Source organism: Temnothorax curvispinosus, unplaced genomic scaffold (genome assembly GCF_003070985.1).
Source record: "Temnothorax curvispinosus isolate PA1 unplaced genomic scaffold, ASM307098v1 QBEX01003397.1, whole genome shotgun sequence".
NCBI classification, from domain to species: domain Eukaryota; kingdom Metazoa; phylum Arthropoda; class Insecta; order Hymenoptera; family Formicidae; genus Temnothorax; species Temnothorax curvispinosus.
Window position 1 is genome coordinate 77932 of NW_020213177.1, and position 18341 is coordinate 96272.

Consider the following 18341-nt stretch of genomic DNA (forward strand, 5'->3'; position numbering starts at 1 on the left):
GTAGGCTAAATATGTTATAAATATTATTTTACTATTGATACTATTATCTTTCAGGCTCGCCTCTTCTTCTTTTTGCCACTCACAAGGACATCAGGGTGGCTAATATGTCTCGCAACAATAAGGTCAACGTTATCATCAAGGACTTGTCAGAAGGCGCGTCATTGGATTTTTTCTATGAACGCGGACTGATTTGCTGGTCTGACAGCGGTCTGGAGATGATACAATGTATACGCTATAACGGTACACACAGCGGCGAAAGGATGACGGTGGTGAACTCCAGTTTGATATCGCCCGATGGTCTTGCTTGCGATTGGTATACGGACAAACTGTATTGGACAGATGGTGAGAAGAATCGGATCGAGGTGACCAGCATCGATGGCCGTAATAGGAAGGTACTCTTCTGGACAGATATCTATCAGCCGCGCGCAATCGCCCTGGCACCGATGGAAGGATATCTTTTTTGGACCGATTGGGGCGATGTACCCAAAATTGAGCGCGCTTCAATGGACGGTGATCAGAGTACGCGTGAAATCATCGTGTCTGACGATATATTCTGGCCGAATGGTTTGACAGTCGACTATGAAAATAAGCTCATATATTGGGCGGACGGTAGACTGTGGTTCATCGCCGTGATGGATTATAACGGCCGTAATAGACGGAAATTAGTTACTCGTGATCTGGACTACCCGTTTGCTATAACGTTTTTCGACAATCGGCTCTACTGGACCGACTGGAAGACCTGGTGCATTCACTCGTACGATATGAACCAGTCGCAATCACACCCACGCGAATTGTTTCACGGCGAATACATACCTGGTATTGTATATAGGCATAGTAGTACAAATATTGAAGTTGTTACATTGTATTTCTTGTTTAAGATCATGTCAATTGTCTTTAACGTGTGTCCTAAATCCAGGAGAATTATAATGTTTTATTTCTGGTAGATCATTAGATTATATGGTTTTTCTAGGGTATTTATTAATTCTCTATATAAAGATTATTTATATATTTTATTCTAATGTTCTACATATATTAATTTTCTCACATTTGTGATATTTTTGCATGTAACGTTTAAGTATAATCTTTTGCTTTCAGGTGACATTGAGGTCTGGGATGCGAGGAGACAACCGGGTGGTGATAATCCCTGCAGGCGAAACAACGGCAATTGTTCCCATCTGTGCCTTCTGAGCTCAGTGGAGCCTGGTTACAGCTGCGCCTGTCCCACAGGCGTCAAGCTAATCAACAAATACACATGCGCCAAGAGACCGGAGGAGCTGCTGCTGATCGTCCAACGAACTGAAATCTGCCGGATATCCTTGGATTCGCCCGATTACACAAACTTTGTATTACCGCTCACGGGTATTAAGCATGCAATCGCGATTGATTTTGATCCGGTGGACGAATTGCTGTACTGGACTGATGAGCAAACGTACGCCATCAGGCGAGCCCCTCTCGACGGATTGAGTCAGCAGAATGTGATTTCCACGGAGGTGTGCAAGACGATTGTTTCTTTTTATCTTTTCTTCCATCGAATTTTTGCATTATTCTCGAAAACACGCTATTTGTAATAGAACCATTACAGTAGATATGCTCTTTTTAATGCTCCACAATCTTTACTTCAAGCTTTTTAGAAATAATATCTTTTAAGATATGAATTTTACAATCTTGTTTATATGTAACGTTTCATCTTTTGATTCCTGTAGGTGGCAAATCCAGATGGTATTGCGATAGATTGGATTGCCCGCAATCTCTATTGGACCGATACCGGGACCGATCGAATTGAAGTGGCGCGACTAGATGGGAAATATCGGCGTGTGCTGGTGAACGAAGACCTGTTCGAGCCGCGAGCGATTGCGGTCGCACCCGAGCACGGGTGGATGTTCTGGACCGATTGGAGCGAGAAACGGCCAAAAATCGAGCGCAGCAATCTCGATGGTAGCGAGCGCATGTTACTGATCACCAAGGACATTGTGTGGCCGAACGGTATAGCCTTGGACCTCGAGCGCAAGAAGATCTACTGGTGCGACGCGAAAACCGACAAGATCGAGGTGTCCAACATGGACGGGACCGATCGGCGCGAGGTCATTACTGACAATCTGCCGCATCTGTTCGGTCTCAGCCTGTTGGGCGATTATCTGTACTGGACCGACTGGCAGCGCCGCAGTATCGATCGGGCGCACAAACTCACTGGTGGCGATCGTGAAGTCATCGTCGACCAGGTACCCAATGTGATGGGAATCAAGGCTATACATCTTGGCCGAATGAACACCAGCAATTCGCCGTGCGCTCGTGATAACGGTGGATGCAGCCATCTCTGTTTCAACAAGCCCAACAACAGGTGTGCTGGAATTATGTGAAACTTTTTTGTCAAGATTTGTCGATATCATTGCTGATAGATTGGAAAGACCTTTTATCAAAGGAAAGAGGCAAAGAATTATACTTTTCGTCGTGCTATATGTTGGAGTGAACTAGTCTTAAGAAAAAGTAACAAATGTATAAATTGAATCACAATTTGTACTTATGAAAAATTGTAATTAAAATTGAAAATATTCAGGTACGTCTGCGCCTGCCAGATGGGCTATGAGTTGACAAAGGACAAGCGCACTTGTGTCATACCGGATGCCTTCCTGCTGTTCTCCAGGAGGGAGAATCTTGGCCGTATCAGTATTGAGAACGTCAACAATGATAATGTTATACCAGTCACTGGTATTAAAGACGCTAGGTTAGTATGGTTGCAATGTTGAATTGAATAAATTTAGAATTAAATTTAGAATTAAGTACAAAATTTATCAAAATTTTCCACGAAATTAGGAGCAATGTATGTACAAGAAAATGGATCTTAGAAATTTTATACCTGATTTGGGATCCACTTTTCTTCTCAAAAAAGATTCATTGAAGCAGCTATATTTTTTAGAATTTTGCTCTTTAATTTATGTCAATACTGTTTATTATGTGATGAGACAAGCTATTTTATTTTACACTTTATTTTTTTTTAATACAGATATTACATATATTTCTTTTGCTGTTTTTAGTGCTATAGATTTTGACTTGTCCGAGAACCGCATTTATTGGACGGATATTAAACTAAAAGCTATCTCACGTGTCTTCATAAATGGGTCAGACATCGAAAAAATAGTCGATCTCGGCCTAGAATCGCCGGAAGGTATTGCATTCGATTGGATTGCACACAATCTCTATTGGAGTGATACCTCTATGCATAGAATAGAGATGATAAGAATAGAAGGGGGTAGCAGAAAAATACTCGTGTGGCAAAATCTTATCGAACCTAAGAATGTGGCTGTGGATCCTCAGAAAGGGTAAGTTTTGTGTCTTTTATCCTGTTATTACCTTTTTTAATTTTTCACAGTTTTCATAATTCCGATAGCTTGATTAATTGATTTATTTTTATTTTTTTTTCTTCATACCTATTCTAAATTAGTAAGTTAACAAGTTTTGCAAAAAGATGAGAGAATCCTTTAAGAGATCTCTGTTCGGGCAATCAAACAATTTTTGTAATAAAATAAATATAATAAAAGATAATTATAATATAAAAATGTTTTTGATCTAGAGATTAGTTCTGGTAATCAGCATGTTAATCTTGTTTAAGGTGGTTCGGCTAGTACCGATGAGTCAATATAGGGCTTATATATATATATATATATATATTTTTTTTTAATTTTTATTTTTAAGAAAAATCACTTTTATGGATATATTCTAGACACTTGTATAATTACTGATTTTATAATATTACTTTTTATTCGATTATGTATCAATTTATCTACTGACAAATGTAAATAGTTCAAGATTTGACTTCAGTTGACATTCGTACAAGAAAAATGTCGCGACATTGCATCTCTTCGCTGTAGGGTAGGTAGCTATATGCCAGTGCCATGTGTTTGAAAGAGGTTATGTATTGTGTTTACGTTGAAAAATAATGGAAGGTAACAAACAATTTCGATAATGGGAGATTTGCTTGCAAAAGAATAGTGTTGTGGAAAGAAAACACTACACGGCGCGGCGTTGTCACATGTTCACGTCGCGTACAGCTGATCGAAAGGCCGACAAGAAACGCGACAATTCATCAACTTTTGATTGAATTTTTGACCTTATTACACGTCAACGTCGTTTTGTCTTATACTTAACAAGTGCTAGAAGAATTAAACAATGTTATTTTCAGTTTTTTGAACTTGTTTTTTTACAGACAGTGAATGAAATTCTCGAAAAATGTATGTTTTCGGTACAATTTCCCATAAAACCTATGTTAAAAATGCCAACTTTGAGATTTAATATCTCAAAAACTAGACGTCAGATCTTCTCAAAATTGCAAATTTAAGTGTATTTAGGTTTTCTTTATAACATATTTTTTATTCAGATTTTTTTCTTTTGACTTCGAAGCCACATTGGGTGGTGGTCACCCAGACAAAAATTTAGGTCTGATATTTTTAAGGTAGGCTTTATAATCAGTGTCCCTCCACCTAGGATCCCTAGTTTGAGTTCCTCTCTCGAAGATCCGTACAGTAGAAAGGCTTTAAACCATGTTTTAGTTATGCTTGGTAAACATTTGAAAATTATTATGGGTGGTGACCACCCAGGTATGGCCTCGGTGTATATTTCTTATTGCGACCAAAAATTACAACATTTCTGTTCATCGAGCACATTTCGGGTTCTGCACCATACATATTTTTGAACAACACCCTTAAGATTTCGAATTTTTACGTGCACATTAATTGGAATTATGAGACTGAATTTGTCTGGGTGTCGACCACCCAGTGTAGCCGGGGCATATTAAAAAAAGAGGTGTGGCCTCGAAGGGTTAATATCAGTTTAACACATTTGTCTGTTGCTAGTCATCTATACTGGGCCGAATGGGGCAATACCGGCAGTATCGAGAGGGCATTATTGGATGGCACGCAGCGGCAGGTGATCGTTTTGCACATCGGCCGGGCGAACGGTCTGACAATTGACTATATCGGGCGCAAATTGTACTGGGCTGACATCTCCGTGCCAGCAATTGATTATTATGATCTACTAACACAACGGAGGGATGTCATCGTTTCGTATCACATAGTCTATCCATTCAGTGTTACGCAGTATCGGGACTACATTTATTGGGCAGATTGGAATACAGGTGACATCGAGAGGGCGGACAAACTCACTGGAACGAATCGTACCAAGATCCATACTAATCTGGCGTCAGTGACGGATCTGAAAGTGTTTCACGCGTCGCGACAGGCCGGCTCGAACCCGTGCGCGATCGCAAATGGCAATTGCAGCCACCTCTGCATTGCTCTGCCAGATCCGATTGGCAGTGCATCCGTTGCCCACAAATGCGCTTGTCCCACGCATTACAATCTGGCGCGGGACAATCGAACCTGTCTAGCGCCACAGCATTTTATGATCTACAGTCTGCGCAGTACGATCGCACGTTATTTACCTGATCAGACGGATGACTGCGCAGACGTGACATTGCGCGTACAAGGTTTGAAGAATGTCCGCGCGATCGAGTTCGATCCGATAACGCAGCACGTTTATTGGATTGATGGCCGCGCAACAATCCGCCGTGCCCTGGAGAACCGGACACAACAGCAGCACAGCGGCACGGTTGTGGTTTCCATCGGAAACGGGCATGCATTTGATCTTGCGCTGGACCCGCTCGGGAGGCTGCTCTTCTGGACATGCTCAACAAACGACGCTCTTAACGTCACACGGCTGGACAATGGCTCGGCTCTCGGCGTTGTGGTGAAAGGTGATGGCGAGAAGCCGCGTCATATAGCGATCCACTCGCAACAGCGATTGCTTTTTTGGACGGATGTGGGCAAGAAGCGGGTGGTACGCAGCAAGATGGACGGCAAGGAGCGTCATGTGATCGCTGGCGATTTGCTGGAACAGCCCACTGGCTTGACGGTAGATACCGTAACGTACGTCGTCTACTGGTCGTACGGCAGGCACATTGAATGCTCCAACTTCGAGGGCGGCAATCGCAAGCTTTTGGCCTCCACCACACAGGGTCCGGCCCTGCACTTGGCCGTCCTTTTTGACTATCTCTACTGGTATGATCGCGATGCGCAGGTGAGTGACAATGTCGGTTTTACTACCAGTTTTGTCTTGGGTTATTAACCTGCAGACTTTCAAGATTTGTATAGTAAAATTTAAGATTGAGATGGTAAGAGAATCTGCTTATCTCACGTGAACCCTGACAGGTGATTGAACGGGTCAACAAGACGTTTGATGGGATTAATAGGCGAGGCACGCGCATGACGACAGTTCGCGTGTTCACGGATCTCATCGCGATCAACATGCCTAAGGATTCGCTCATGGAGACACACGTGTGCAGCCCGTTTAATGACTACGGTGGTTGCTCGCACTTTTGCGTCGGTACGAACACGGTTGCTGATGAGTCCACTACAACGTCACCCCGTTGCTCGTGCCCGAAGTCGTTGGTTCTGTCCGACGACGGTCGAACTTGTCGCGCGGCGCCTGTGTGTGGAAACGATCACTTTACATGTGCTGCGCCGAATGCGGCCGTGAGCAAGGATTGTATACCAGCTACGTGGAAGTGCGACGGCCAAACTGACTGTTCAGATGGCAGCGATGAGCTGGGATGTCCCACGTGCTCCCGCAATCAATTTAAATGTCAGAATCACTGTATTGGTAAGCGCGATTCCTCTTGAATAATTACAAATATCAATACACGAATACATAAAACAATAAATGATTACATTGTGATTATATATTATTATTCTGTTTGTTTTTGTGCAGAATTGTCTTGGGTATGCGATGGAACTCAACAGTGTCCAGATGGCTCGGACGAGGCACAATGTTGCCAGGCTGGGCAATTCCAGTGTGTGGGAAATGGTGTCTGCATTTCTGGGGCATCGTTATGCGATGGCTGGGATGACTGTGCCGATGGCAGTGATGAGCTACCACCGGCTTGCCTTAGTCCGCACAATCCGCATCGTCAGGACGCCGGACCCGGGATTAACGAATCCAGCAAGATGACCTATATCATTATCATCTTGGTAGTGTTATTCGTGATCGTAGCAGGTGTTCTAAGCTACTACTACTGTCGTAAAAGGTTATTATTATATTAAGTGAACGTAAATTTATTAAATAGCCGAAATTCACACAACTTTGAAGCAATTTTTATTCAAAACATTCATTATTTTACAATATCTATTTTTTTTTTAGTTAGAAAAAAGCTTTTCAGTTCCTCTTTTCAAAAATTTAGTAATTTAAAATAGAATTTTCAATATAAAAGATAACGTAAATTCTAGTGTGTGGGAAATGAATCTTTTGCTTTAAGCGCAAGCAAATATTGTTATATTATTATATTAGGTTTACCGGAAACGAAGGTCTGCCTGACATACTACACGATTCAGCGGGAGATCCACTGTCGCCAAAACCCAGTTCAAACAGTCGAATGGTGAAGCCGATGTTTGTTTCGCAAAAGATCAGAAAGGATGGAGCAGGAAGTGGAGTCTTGGAGGTTGGGATGGAAGCCGTAAGGATGTCCATGTTGAACGGAAGTAGTCTTGGTTCTAGTTACGACCGCAGTCACATTACAGGTAGTGTATCTTTAAAAGATAAAAGCTTTCCAATTAGAATAAAATCTCAAAGTCACGTTGTAAATCTTTAAATCTCAAGGCTTATAGACCCGAAGGAAAAGATCACGTAAACTCAAATAAATAAATTAGCTTTTCTAGAGAAATAATATTTTTATACTCCTGAAATAATATTTGTTATTTTCATTTATATGGTATTTTTGTAGACCAACACTTTTATGCTTAGGAAAAATGTTCGAAAAAACTGGATTCACTGTCAATATTATTACCTGAAATGATTCACGTTATTTAATAATTATTATGTTCTGTCTTCACAGGTGCGTCAAGTTCTACCAGAGGAAGTTCCGCGGGTGGATATCCTCAGGAGACTCTGAATCCGCCGCCAAGTCCGGCAACAATCGTCAGTTCGACGCGTTGCTCGAGCAGTAACGCGTCGCGTTACAAGCCGTATCGGCACTACAGGAGTATTAATCAACCACCACCACCGACTCCGTGTAGTACCGACGTCTGTGATGAATCGGACAGTAATTATCCAGCGCGTTATCGTTATGAGAGCGAACCATTCCCACCGCCGCCCACTCCACGTTCCGTCTATCATAGCGACGCGGCGATCAGTTGCCCACCATCCCCAAGTTCCAGATCGTCCACGTATTTTAGTCCCCTACCGCCACCACCGTCGCCAGTGCCTTGAGAACAATCCTGAAGTAAAGACGGATAACGCTCTGGTGCTTCTATTTTTGCATTTATCTTATCTCAGTATTCCTCATATCGCTGATACTTAAATCTTATACTAATTATGGTCGACTAAATCGACCATTACACATAAAAATTTCATTGAAAATTCTCAGACAAATAGTAATTGAGAATTCAACCGTAGTTCTTGCAGAATGATAGCAAAAAATTATGACAAAAATATATTAGCTTTTAAAGTAATATATCTCTGTCATATAGCGAATTCAAATGGGTACGCTAGAGTACACACTGGTGTTACATTAAAGACTGTTGTACACTAGTTTATATAGAAGTGTACAAATGATAAGCGGTTGAATTTAGATGCCCGACATGAGTTATTGTTTAGTATAATGTATTAGAGCATTTTATTCATAAAGCGCTTATTTATGTTTTACGTCTATATATATATTTTTATATCTAAATAGATTAATGCATGTATATACTAACTAGACTATACACACACATACAATTTGCTTTAATCTGCACCAGTGTATTACTCGAATTCGCTATTTACTCGTTAGGATGATAACGAACAGTTTTGTTAGAAATACTGTGAGATCAGTGTGTAATCTCATACAAAGAATTCGGTCTTTAACCGACTTTTACCCAACAGTATATTCTGATAGATCATGGCATACTTTCTTTGTAAACTTTTTGAATTTTTGCAATATCTTCAAAATTGAAGAAAATATAGTACACGAAAATGTGCGTGACGTCATAATGTTGTTGCGAAATCTTTTGAAGTTGCCGTCATCAAAGAAACTTTAGAAAGCTATAACTTTCTCAAATTTAGGTTTTTTTTTTAAATTCAAAAAGTACTAAAAATCGGCTTAGATTCTCTACATTAATTATGGATACCGCTTAATAAAAAAATTTTACTTGAGAACCCAATTAAGGCAAATTGTGCAGGTAGAACGTGCTAGAGCGAAATTTCATCCGAAAAAGCATTTCTCGTGTCACCTTTCGTTTTGGGTTTTGCATTTTTCAATCTTCAACTTGGCAAAATTCGATAATAATTTGTGAGTTACGATACATTAGATTGAATTTATGACTATCATAATTCTCATTAACCCATTAACGGTTATTTTTGGGATAAAACTTCTATTACGGAAAGAAAATGATTTTATTAATATGACTCCTTTAAACTTTTAATTTCGGAACGTAATAGAGTTTTCCAAAGAAATAATTTTATATTTCAATAACATTACAATAATAACATTTTAATCTAGGACGGTTGAAGACAATCATAGTTTATTTCACTTTATATTGTAATAATTATAATTATATCTGTTATTATATATATAATTATATCATTATATATATAATTATATATGATAAAATCATATGTAACTATATTATACAAGTATATAATATAATTACATTATATATCATGTAATTATTGTAATGGCCTTTAATGTGTTAAGCTCAAAAGCAACGAGTGGCAAGACTTTTATAGACTGATAGAGAAATATTATTATTATTATTATTATTATTCGCATAAGATTTACTTTTATGTATATTAATAATCTGTTGAACTTTGCATACTGGAACGTGCTTTCCCATATCACGTAGAATAAGCGAGCTCAAAAAGAGGCAGAAAAAGTGTGTTAGAGGATAACTTTGGCTTTTAACCCTCGGTTGTCACATCTCTTTTTTGAACATTTTTTAAAGGATTTTTTTTTAACATGATGCCACTTAAAAGTTAAATTTTTTATAATAAGAATATATTCTACAATGTTTAAACTTAATTTTAGAATTTTTTGCGGTCCACTTAAACTGTTAGTTTTTGAACAGCATGCAGCTATTTGAAAATTAGTTGGGGTCATTTTGACCCCGTGTGACAACCGAAGGTAAAATAAGTATATTGAGAGCTTTTGATCCCCGTCCAAAGCTTAGTGAGTGTTTATTATAACAATTATGACACTGAGCATATTTTTATTCATAGGACGTAAACTAAATTCTTTCTTAGTGGATTATATTAGAAGAAAGACAACATGATGGAGCTGTATCTCTGGGCGCGTTCCATAACAGAGTTTAACGTAATAACTATACCATTTGTGCCTGCTATACATTTTTATAGTTTGTAATGTACAGAGTAAGAATTATTCTATCGCAACAACTTTTGTAAATATTTAGTTTAAGCGTAGTTTCAATGAAATTACGCTTGCAAAAAAATGTACATGACTTAAGGATAAGCATTAGAGGGATATTCTCGGTTGCGTCACGCCTTCTTTTTATCTGCAAGTACTTTATAGATGTGCATTTATTAATTGTGATATCAAGATATATCATATTAGTATCATCGTTAACAGCATGTGACATGTTATTCATAATTTAATCGATATTGCAGTTAGCCAAAGGCTGCGTCTCATATTTTATTGCTAAATTTATGACCGTTTCTTTACTCTGAAAAGGTGACGGTTTTACATATATCGTATTTATAAATCCTCTGATAAGCGTAGGCGCGATAGAGAAAAAGAAAACGGTATTCGCCTTCCTGCCATAAGATATTTTTACTGCGTTTCCTGTTAATATCTTATTCATTCGTTCGATGGTTATCTTGCTGAATATATTTACGAGAGTTCGACATATCTCTCTTATATCCGTCTTCGTACACTCATACACTCGCACAAACACACAGACTAAATGTAGTGACAAAGATTATGCATTAATCGAAATCTTTTAGCAATAATCAATGCATTTTAACGTATAACGGTTAGATTTGTAATCGCGCGTCATACGATGTATATACCATATTAATGCAAAAACGGCGTATCGTTAACGCACATATTCGTTCCTGTAAAAGCGGGCGAACGAACGAACAACGAACGTGAAATCAGATTTGAAACTTTCTTTTGTATCGCCTCGTAAGCGAACGTTTCGTTCGCATCTCCCGAGCTTGTTTTTCTTTTTATGGCTATTTGTATCGCGTTATCCTTCTTACTGCTCTCCCATCGTAAGTTCTTTCTTAAGGGAAAGCCTATAAGTGAAGAAACAGTGCAAGAAAGTTCTACTGTTGATCCTATAAAATATGCGATCTTGACCTTCCTTAGGGACCTTCCTTCTTTCCTCATTATCCGCAATCTTTATTCTTGCCTATCATTCATGGAATGAAAATACCGATCTTCCGAGCTTCAACTTCCGAATCTCACGTTCGCCGTTCGTTCATCTTGGCGCTATAAGCGTAATCGCCGTATTTCGGGAAATTGTGCCATAAATTGTACGATAGTCCTATACGATATACGTGACCGTATCAATAGCCTGTACAAAATACGCAAGGACTTCTACCTCGCATTGCGATTTCGAAACGGCCTTTTGAAAGAAAAGTTAGAAAAGAAAAAAAGAACGTACTAATAAATTACTATTATTCTCATTTTACACGCGCGAAAGACTGAAAAATATTACTGCCTATATTATTTTTACATCCTCGCAGTTGGACGCGCGCGTGCGTCTTCTTGCGTAAGTCTATTATGCATACTTATAAAGTAAATAAACTTGTTTGTTAACGTAAATTTCTTCGAAGGCTTTTCTTCTTCACGCCTTCGATGCGATTGATTGATATATGTATATGCAGAGCGAATATCCTTAATAGCGATAACTTTAAAACGGACGCGCCAATTATCTACCAAATACCGTTGCTTTGAAATGATCGAGATGGAATTTTAGGAAGTAATTGGAGCGAATAATGATACAAGGGTAAGATCTATTTCCACTTATTGAGAGAACTGCGATATTTGCTCGATAAACCCTCCCGTTCGTCCTGAACCGCCAACTCCTCGTCCAGCAGTAACTCGAAGTTGGTCAAAGCTTCTAGGGAAGGTGATTTGTTCCATTTCACGCTGATCGGACCAACCGCAAGGTAATTTCGTAAATTTGAATTAAATATCTGAGGATTTTTTTTACGTTTAGATGAATATCGTACTTACTCGGGCATACCATCCGGAGGCAGAACCACTGACATAATATTGTCGATTAATTTATACTTTAAGATCCTGTCGTTCACTGTCGTAGATGTGAGAGACGGCGAAGCGTTCACCTGGAAAAAGCTAAAATTTATATATTTTTGAAACTTGAAAATTTATACCGGGTGGCGAATTATGAAGGCCAAGAAACCAACACACCTCGATCAACCATGGTTTTAACTTATTGTCGATGATGATGTCGTACCCATAACACTCGAAACAGTGCCGGTCATTTGCCATCACCGGTGCCACCGCTTTCAGCGAGTGCACGATACACCAAGAGATGTTAGCGAAGAGCTTCTCTGTAATTGCTTTCCCACGCGTGCTTTCCAAGTACAGACGTAGATTCTGCACACTCAACTTACCGCCGTGCTTGCTGTTATACTCATCCTGAAATTTCCGTATTCTTGTGCGGGCATACGCGAAGAATATTTACGCAAACTACGTCTTTAGAATTTAAAAAAATTAGGTAGATTGCGCGACTTAAAAATACAATAAAATCTAAAATAATAAGATTAAACAAATTTTTCTGAATCAAAAGTTATAAATTTCGATCAAAAAGGTTTTAAAAATCTGTCTTTAAAAACGGCTTTTCCAAAACAAATTCGGATAAAGAATTTACCAAGCGCCATAATTTGGTTCAGACCATCAAAAACTCAAATGTGTGTTTGCATTGAGCATTCTAATTTCTAAATTTCTAATACTTTTAATAGTCTAATTTGACAAAGATTATTTTGTGAATTTATTTGTCAAAGTAAAGCAAACAAAGAGATACAAACGCATGTAAGATATATCACTTTTGTATCAACAATTTTCAGGTAATTTTTCCGTAAAGTAAGACAAAAAAACAAAAAGTTACAATGTATCAATTCTTATCAATCGAAGAAAGTACCAATGTGAATAATTTCATAAGTGTACATGATACATACGCCATGCTTTTGTACGGATACATTCGTCAGATGCACGTACATGTTATCGAGCTCTTGAACGCTGGTGTCATATTTGACGGTGCAGAAACGGCAGAATCCTAATTTGAAGAGATACGCTTTGAGCGGTCGAAATGACGTGATGAGAACGTATAGTCGGAGATCGAATTTCTTGCTGCCGATTAACAGCGGATTGTCGATATATCTACCGTGATAAAAATGATCAGAGGAAAAGAAATCAACATAGCTTTGATCGTTAATCACCTTTACCACGAGAATCTCACGAAGGATATCCACAATCGAAATGTCTTCGATTGAAATCATATTACCTGGATATGACATACGATTCTTTTGTCAGGTTCGGATTGAATGGTGTTTTTGCTTCGCGTGACCACTTCTTCAGCTTGCTCAGCTTATTGATGAGAAATATTCCGGCGCCCTGCGATTTACCGCACGGCTTCATGATCCAGGTGCTCTGCGGGGACTTGCGATATTCTTCCACAAACATATTGTAATCTACGGTGTAACGTAAGTTCATGCAATGCGAAAATAAATTACGGATAATTTTCAATCAAGATATTGCAAATATAAAACATTTACTTGAAATTACAATAAAATATTAGAAGTAGATTGCTGATTTGTAAACATATATGATTGACATCACGAGACTCAAATCGCAGATTGCGGAATTTATAATAGTGAACATTTTCCAAAACAATAGATCTTTTTTTAAAACCATTTTTTCAAATTACCCGTAGTATAAAAATAGATTAGCAGCAGATTTACTCAGATATCGCAACAGATCTGATATCATCTATGTCCACTCGTGTTTTGCCAAATATAATCTGACAGCAAATTATCGACAGAAACAGTAGAATTTGTCATTTTATAAATTAACATTTTAATGGAATACATCACTTAAATTGTTACAAAATAGCATTTTGCTCAGTTTCTGCCGTCAATTTGTCATTATATTTTGTTAGCAGATCGACAAAATTTGCAGTAGATACTTTCAAAATCCATCCCTCGACAGATTTGGCTATTTTAAGGTCGAGCTCTTTTTCGAAACAATATTAGGCTTTGTCAAGAAATCATACGTTTCCTAATCAGACAATCTGATTTCTGAGGATCTAGTCTAGAGAGCACGACCTCACCCGCGGGTAAGATGAAAGTGACAGGTATGAAATCGAGATACAGATATTTGCCTGGACCCTCTGCGCGCTCTGCTAAAGGATTTCCCTCTCTCTCCAAATCCTTTCGGTATCGCTTGATGTTCTTTACTAGGAGATCTTTACGCGTGAGCTCATAGTGATTTGGGAAGTGATTGATGATTCTAACATAAATAAATTTTACTTTTTTCAAAATGCCTTAAATTCATATATCTCTAAGAAATGCAAAACTTTCCATAACTATGCTTTGTAACCTGTCATCTCCATTTTTCAAAATATATATTATTTTTTAATTAGATATGCATAATAAATATCTAAAAGAGATTATATGTATTAGAAAACTTCAAATTGTTATAATAGTCTCTATTTTTTTAAATATACACATTTAAGGTACTTCAATATCTCTGATCAATATCTCTGATTGGAAGGTCTTACTGATTGTCATCCATCCTGTATCCAGTTTCGACGCTAAAGATACTCCTGCACGATTGCGTAACAGCCCTACGATATAAACAATAAAACGTCATAATAAATTCCTAAATAATCTACTGATTTTATTGTGTTGCAATTTGTAATTAAGTACCAATAAAAGTTCCAATCATCCTCCGGACTGACCTGCGTCCAGCCGCGTTTCTCAAAGTTATGCACGACCACGGACTTGTCCACGTCTGTGCAAAACGTGATCCTCGTCCGATCCATCCCAACTGATGGCACTCTATAATCATGCGATCAGTTTTCTAATCACGGCCGCAAGAACTAATCAGCACTAATATTTTCATGTTGCTCCGAAGAATTATAACAAACTGCTGCTTTCACGTATTATATAATTATTATGTATATACATAATAGGCGCTTTCCATTTACATCAAAACTCATATAATTCTCACTTGTGACGTCGTTTTATCTTTCTTAGCAATTAATGAATAATAAAGACAGAATGACGTCACAAGTGAGAATTATCTGAGTTTTGATGTAAATGGAAAGCATCTAATGTATATGGTCGTATGTCAAAGCCAGCGATTAAGAAAGCTATTATATTATTTATACAAATTGAGGATTATTGAATATTCTACTTATATGTATATACTTTTATATATTTTTTAATTGTCTTAAAATAAAATATTCGTAAAATAATAATTTTAAGATATAGATAATTATCAATAAGATATCATAATATGTTGAAAATTGTAAGATAAAGAAATAAGATGAAGAAATTATAATTTATTTTTTCGTTTATTATTTCTTCCGCGAAGAAATAAATTTCACATTAAAAAATGATAAGGAAAGATATAGGAAATTTGTGAAAATTTTGAAGAGAGGTACTTAGATTATTTCTTCAATTATCTCTTCTATATTAAAATGTGAGGAAATAAATTTCGCACTAAGAAGCTAGAGAACTCATCAGATTTCTGAAGAAGTAATAAATAAATTTCGCATCAAGAAGTTACAAAGAATACGCGATAAACTCGAATAAACTCAATTTTTCTTGACAGTGCGAGTTTAAGACAGTTTCGGAATGAGCTCTTTTCTCTTCGTCGAAGATCGAGCCTGAAGAGAAATTACAGGACCTCAGCAAGTGCCCTTAAACGTTTCGAGCAGTGGCAGGTATCCTTAACCATCTCGAGCAGCGTAGTACATATACATTTAATTGTTACGAATTTTATTTACCTGCCATAAACGGCGCAGAGGTTTGGATTCGCAGCCCGTTTGCTTTCCGCGGCCACGTTTGACGCCATATTTTTTATACTTACGAACAATACGAACTGCGTTTGATCGATACGGTTATTAATCGATATATGTATGTATGTATGTATACACATACATACACATACGGTGGTACATACCTCCACTTCCAAATGCCATTAAGGATGCGATCCACTTGGCGCTTCAAACGTTCTTGGAAACATTTATGAAATGTTTTATCAAATGTTAAACAAAGACAAAATGATGCTTTGAAGCGTGAATCGCACCCTAATCGTAGGGCCAGATGCAAAACTTACAATTAAAAGATAAAAGTTTAATGGAATTTATGTAAAAATATAAAAATAGTGTGTACATTTTTTCATATTTATACATAAAAGTTATTGAATTCCCATAAAGGAACAATAAAATTTATATAATCTAATAAAAAAAAAATAATTATACAAATAATTTATATATGTATAAATAAATAATTTCTTATATTTTATTATATACACATATATAATACATATAAATATCTAAATACAAAATATATTGTACATAAGAACAGACTTGCATGTCTATAACTTATTAAAACGTAAATTTATTCAAAATGTTTTTTTATTATATTACTGATACATATTACTAGGATAAAATCAAGTTCAATATGTAATATTTAAAAATCCGAATCAAATCCAATAATCAAGTTTCATTTTCTAAGATTCGAGTAATATTCATAAAAAGTAATATTTCATACATTGTACTTGCAAGTTAATCGAACCCAACTAGTTTCTAATTTTAGAATGAGTATCTGCGGGATTCGAAATGTATGTGTACTTGTAAGTAGTTTCTATAGAATCAAATTTTTTTACGTATAATACAAGTACTATTCGAACTCTAAGAATGTTGTTAGTTTAAAGAATGTAATACATAAAATTTTTAAAAAATTTTTAAGTAACTTTAATTCTATATTTTTAATTATATCTTTATTATTATATATTTAATTTTAACGCTCGATAAACTAATATTTGTAATTATCAAAAAATAATATATTAAAATACTTGTCGCTTTATAAAATTGTTTTTATTCGAAGGAACAGAAAATTTCTAGTAAAGTATTCATAAAAGATTTGAACATATTTGATTCAGGTTCGAGTCTTATTTGAAAGTAATACTCTTGTTTTTCAAAACATTCATAAAGGGTCCAAACCCATTTCGTCTAGATTCGAGTCTACTTGAAAGTACTGCTTTTATTTTTCGAAGTAATCATAAAGAATTTGAAACTAGAAACGCCAACAGATTCGAACCTATTTGTAAAATACTTAATCCCATGCTAATCATTAAGAATACGTTAAAAAATCGACTTTTCATCAGTCTTAACAAAATTAACAAGGTCCTGTAGACAAAAGATTATATAAAAGCCCTTTTGATTGATCTTAAAATTATGATTGTTTAGGGAGTTAAACAATCTCAAGAATATTAACAAATACGTTTTATTGATTATAAATCCTTAAATACTTGAATATGTACACACTAGATCCTAAACCAACCAGGCAATCCAGGTGCTTTGTTAGGTTTTATAAAGTCTTGCATATCCTTCTTAGCCATATCTATACTATCTTTGTCAATTTCTTCTTTTACATCCTTGAACAAGTCAGGAAACACAAATGACTGGTCCTTTGGCTACAAAGAATGGATAAAGTTAATTCTAATAAATTTCTAAAATTGTTTTCTAAAGAGATAAATCAAAAAACAGTTGCGATCCAACCAGTACGACGTAGGCCAATTTCTTATCGTCCTCTTTAATGACAGAACGCTGTAATCGATCCCTTGTGAGCCTACCCATAGCTATTTTCGTCCTTACTTCGACTACGTCGATATTGTAAATCTTCTCCAGGTAGTTCTTTATGTCATGTTTGGTCATTTCCATGGAGCAGTGAAACTGTACAATATTTGGAGGCTGTTTATCCATAGGCATGATTAGCTTCATCCAGAAATTAGGTAGAAAAATTCTCAATTGTGGATTGCCTCTTTGATATATAGGATAGCTAAATAAAGTATTAATATAAAATTGTATAATAAAAATCGAATAATTTATGTACAAGACATGATTGGAGAATTAAATTAAGGTTAAGATTGTCCAATAGATCATTTTTAAAGCTTAATTAGAATAATTATATACAATTATTATTGCACTAAATGTTGTTGAGACTTACAATCGTGTTGACATTGTACTGTAAAATAATAAAACGTTTTTTTCATATATAAATGGATATCTCAGAAACAAACGTCTCAAACTTTGTATTACTTA

At 36.7% G+C, this 18341-nt stretch overlaps 3 protein-coding genes across 3 annotated transcripts; 1 reads left to right on the forward strand and 2 right to left on the reverse strand.

The window, feature by feature from the left end:
• Nucleotides 1-59: 59 nt before the first annotated feature.
• LOC112452423 (low-density lipoprotein receptor-related protein 6) lies at nt 60-9620 on the forward strand. The gene is made up of 10 exons (XM_025012622.1): nt 60-816; nt 1096-1490; nt 1704-2338; nt 2555-2722; nt 3033-3317; nt 4848-6069; nt 6201-6651; nt 6760-7075; nt 7336-7565; nt 7880-9620. Exons 1-10 carry the CDS (start codon nt 105-107, stop codon nt 8251-8253), a joined length of 4788 nt encoding a protein of 1595 aa, XP_024868390.1. The 5' UTR covers nt 60-104; the 3' UTR covers nt 8254-9620.
• A 1783-nt stretch (nt 9621-11403) lies between these two features.
• LOC112452424 (probable tubulin polyglutamylase TTLL1) lies at nt 11404-16087 on the reverse strand. Its single transcript, XM_025012623.1, has 9 exons — nt 16020-16087; nt 14935-15066; nt 14787-14852; nt 14337-14515; nt 13512-13698; nt 13186-13387; nt 12416-12646; nt 12221-12330; nt 11404-12133 (listed from the first exon to the last, which is right to left on the reverse strand). Exons 1-9 carry the CDS (start codon nt 16085-16087, stop codon nt 11998-12000), a joined length of 1311 nt encoding a protein of 436 aa, XP_024868391.1. The 3' UTR covers nt 11404-11997.
• A 1420-nt stretch (nt 16088-17507) lies between these two features.
• Nucleotides 17508-18335, reverse strand: LOC112452429 (probable 39S ribosomal protein L23, mitochondrial). The gene is made up of 3 exons (XM_025012629.1): nt 18247-18335; nt 17799-18078; nt 17508-17713 (listed from the first exon to the last, which is right to left on the reverse strand). The coding sequence occupies exons 1-3, from the start codon at nt 18258-18260 to the stop codon at nt 17564-17566; spliced, it is 444 nt and encodes a 147-aa protein (XP_024868397.1). The 5' UTR covers nt 18261-18335; the 3' UTR covers nt 17508-17563.
• Nucleotides 18336-18341: the final 6 nt, after the last annotated feature.

Bases quoted from the DNA above. Each gene is read 5' to 3' on its own strand.
- LOC112452423 (XM_025012622.1), top strand. From the start codon at position 105: ATGTCTCGCAACAATAAGGTCAACGTTATCATCAAGGACTTGTCAGAA. The intron at 1,491-1,703 runs GTGTGCAAGACG...TGATTCCTGTAG, and splicing joins AGAATGTGATTTCCACGGAG to GTGGCAAATCCAGATGGTAT. The intron at 7,076-7,335 runs GTTATTATTATA...TTATTATATTAG, and splicing joins TACTACTACTGTCGTAAAAG to GTTTACCGGAAACGAAGGTC.
- LOC112452424 (XM_025012623.1), bottom strand. From the start codon at position 16,087: ATGGCGTCAAACGTGGCCGCGGAAAGCAAACGGGCTGCGAATCCAAAC. The intron at 14,853-14,934 runs GTACTTAATTAC...TTTATATCGTAG, and splicing joins GATGATTGGAACTTTTATTG to GGCTGTTACGCAATCGTGCA. The intron at 13,699-14,336 runs GTGAGGTCGTGC...GTTACACCGTAG, and splicing joins CACTTTCATCTTACCCGCGG to ATTACAATATGTTTGTGGAA.
- LOC112452429 (XM_025012629.1), bottom strand. The intron at 17,714-17,798 runs GTTGGATCGCAA...CATTCTTTGTAG, and splicing joins AATTGGCCTACGTCGTACTG to CCAAAGGACCAGTCATTTGT.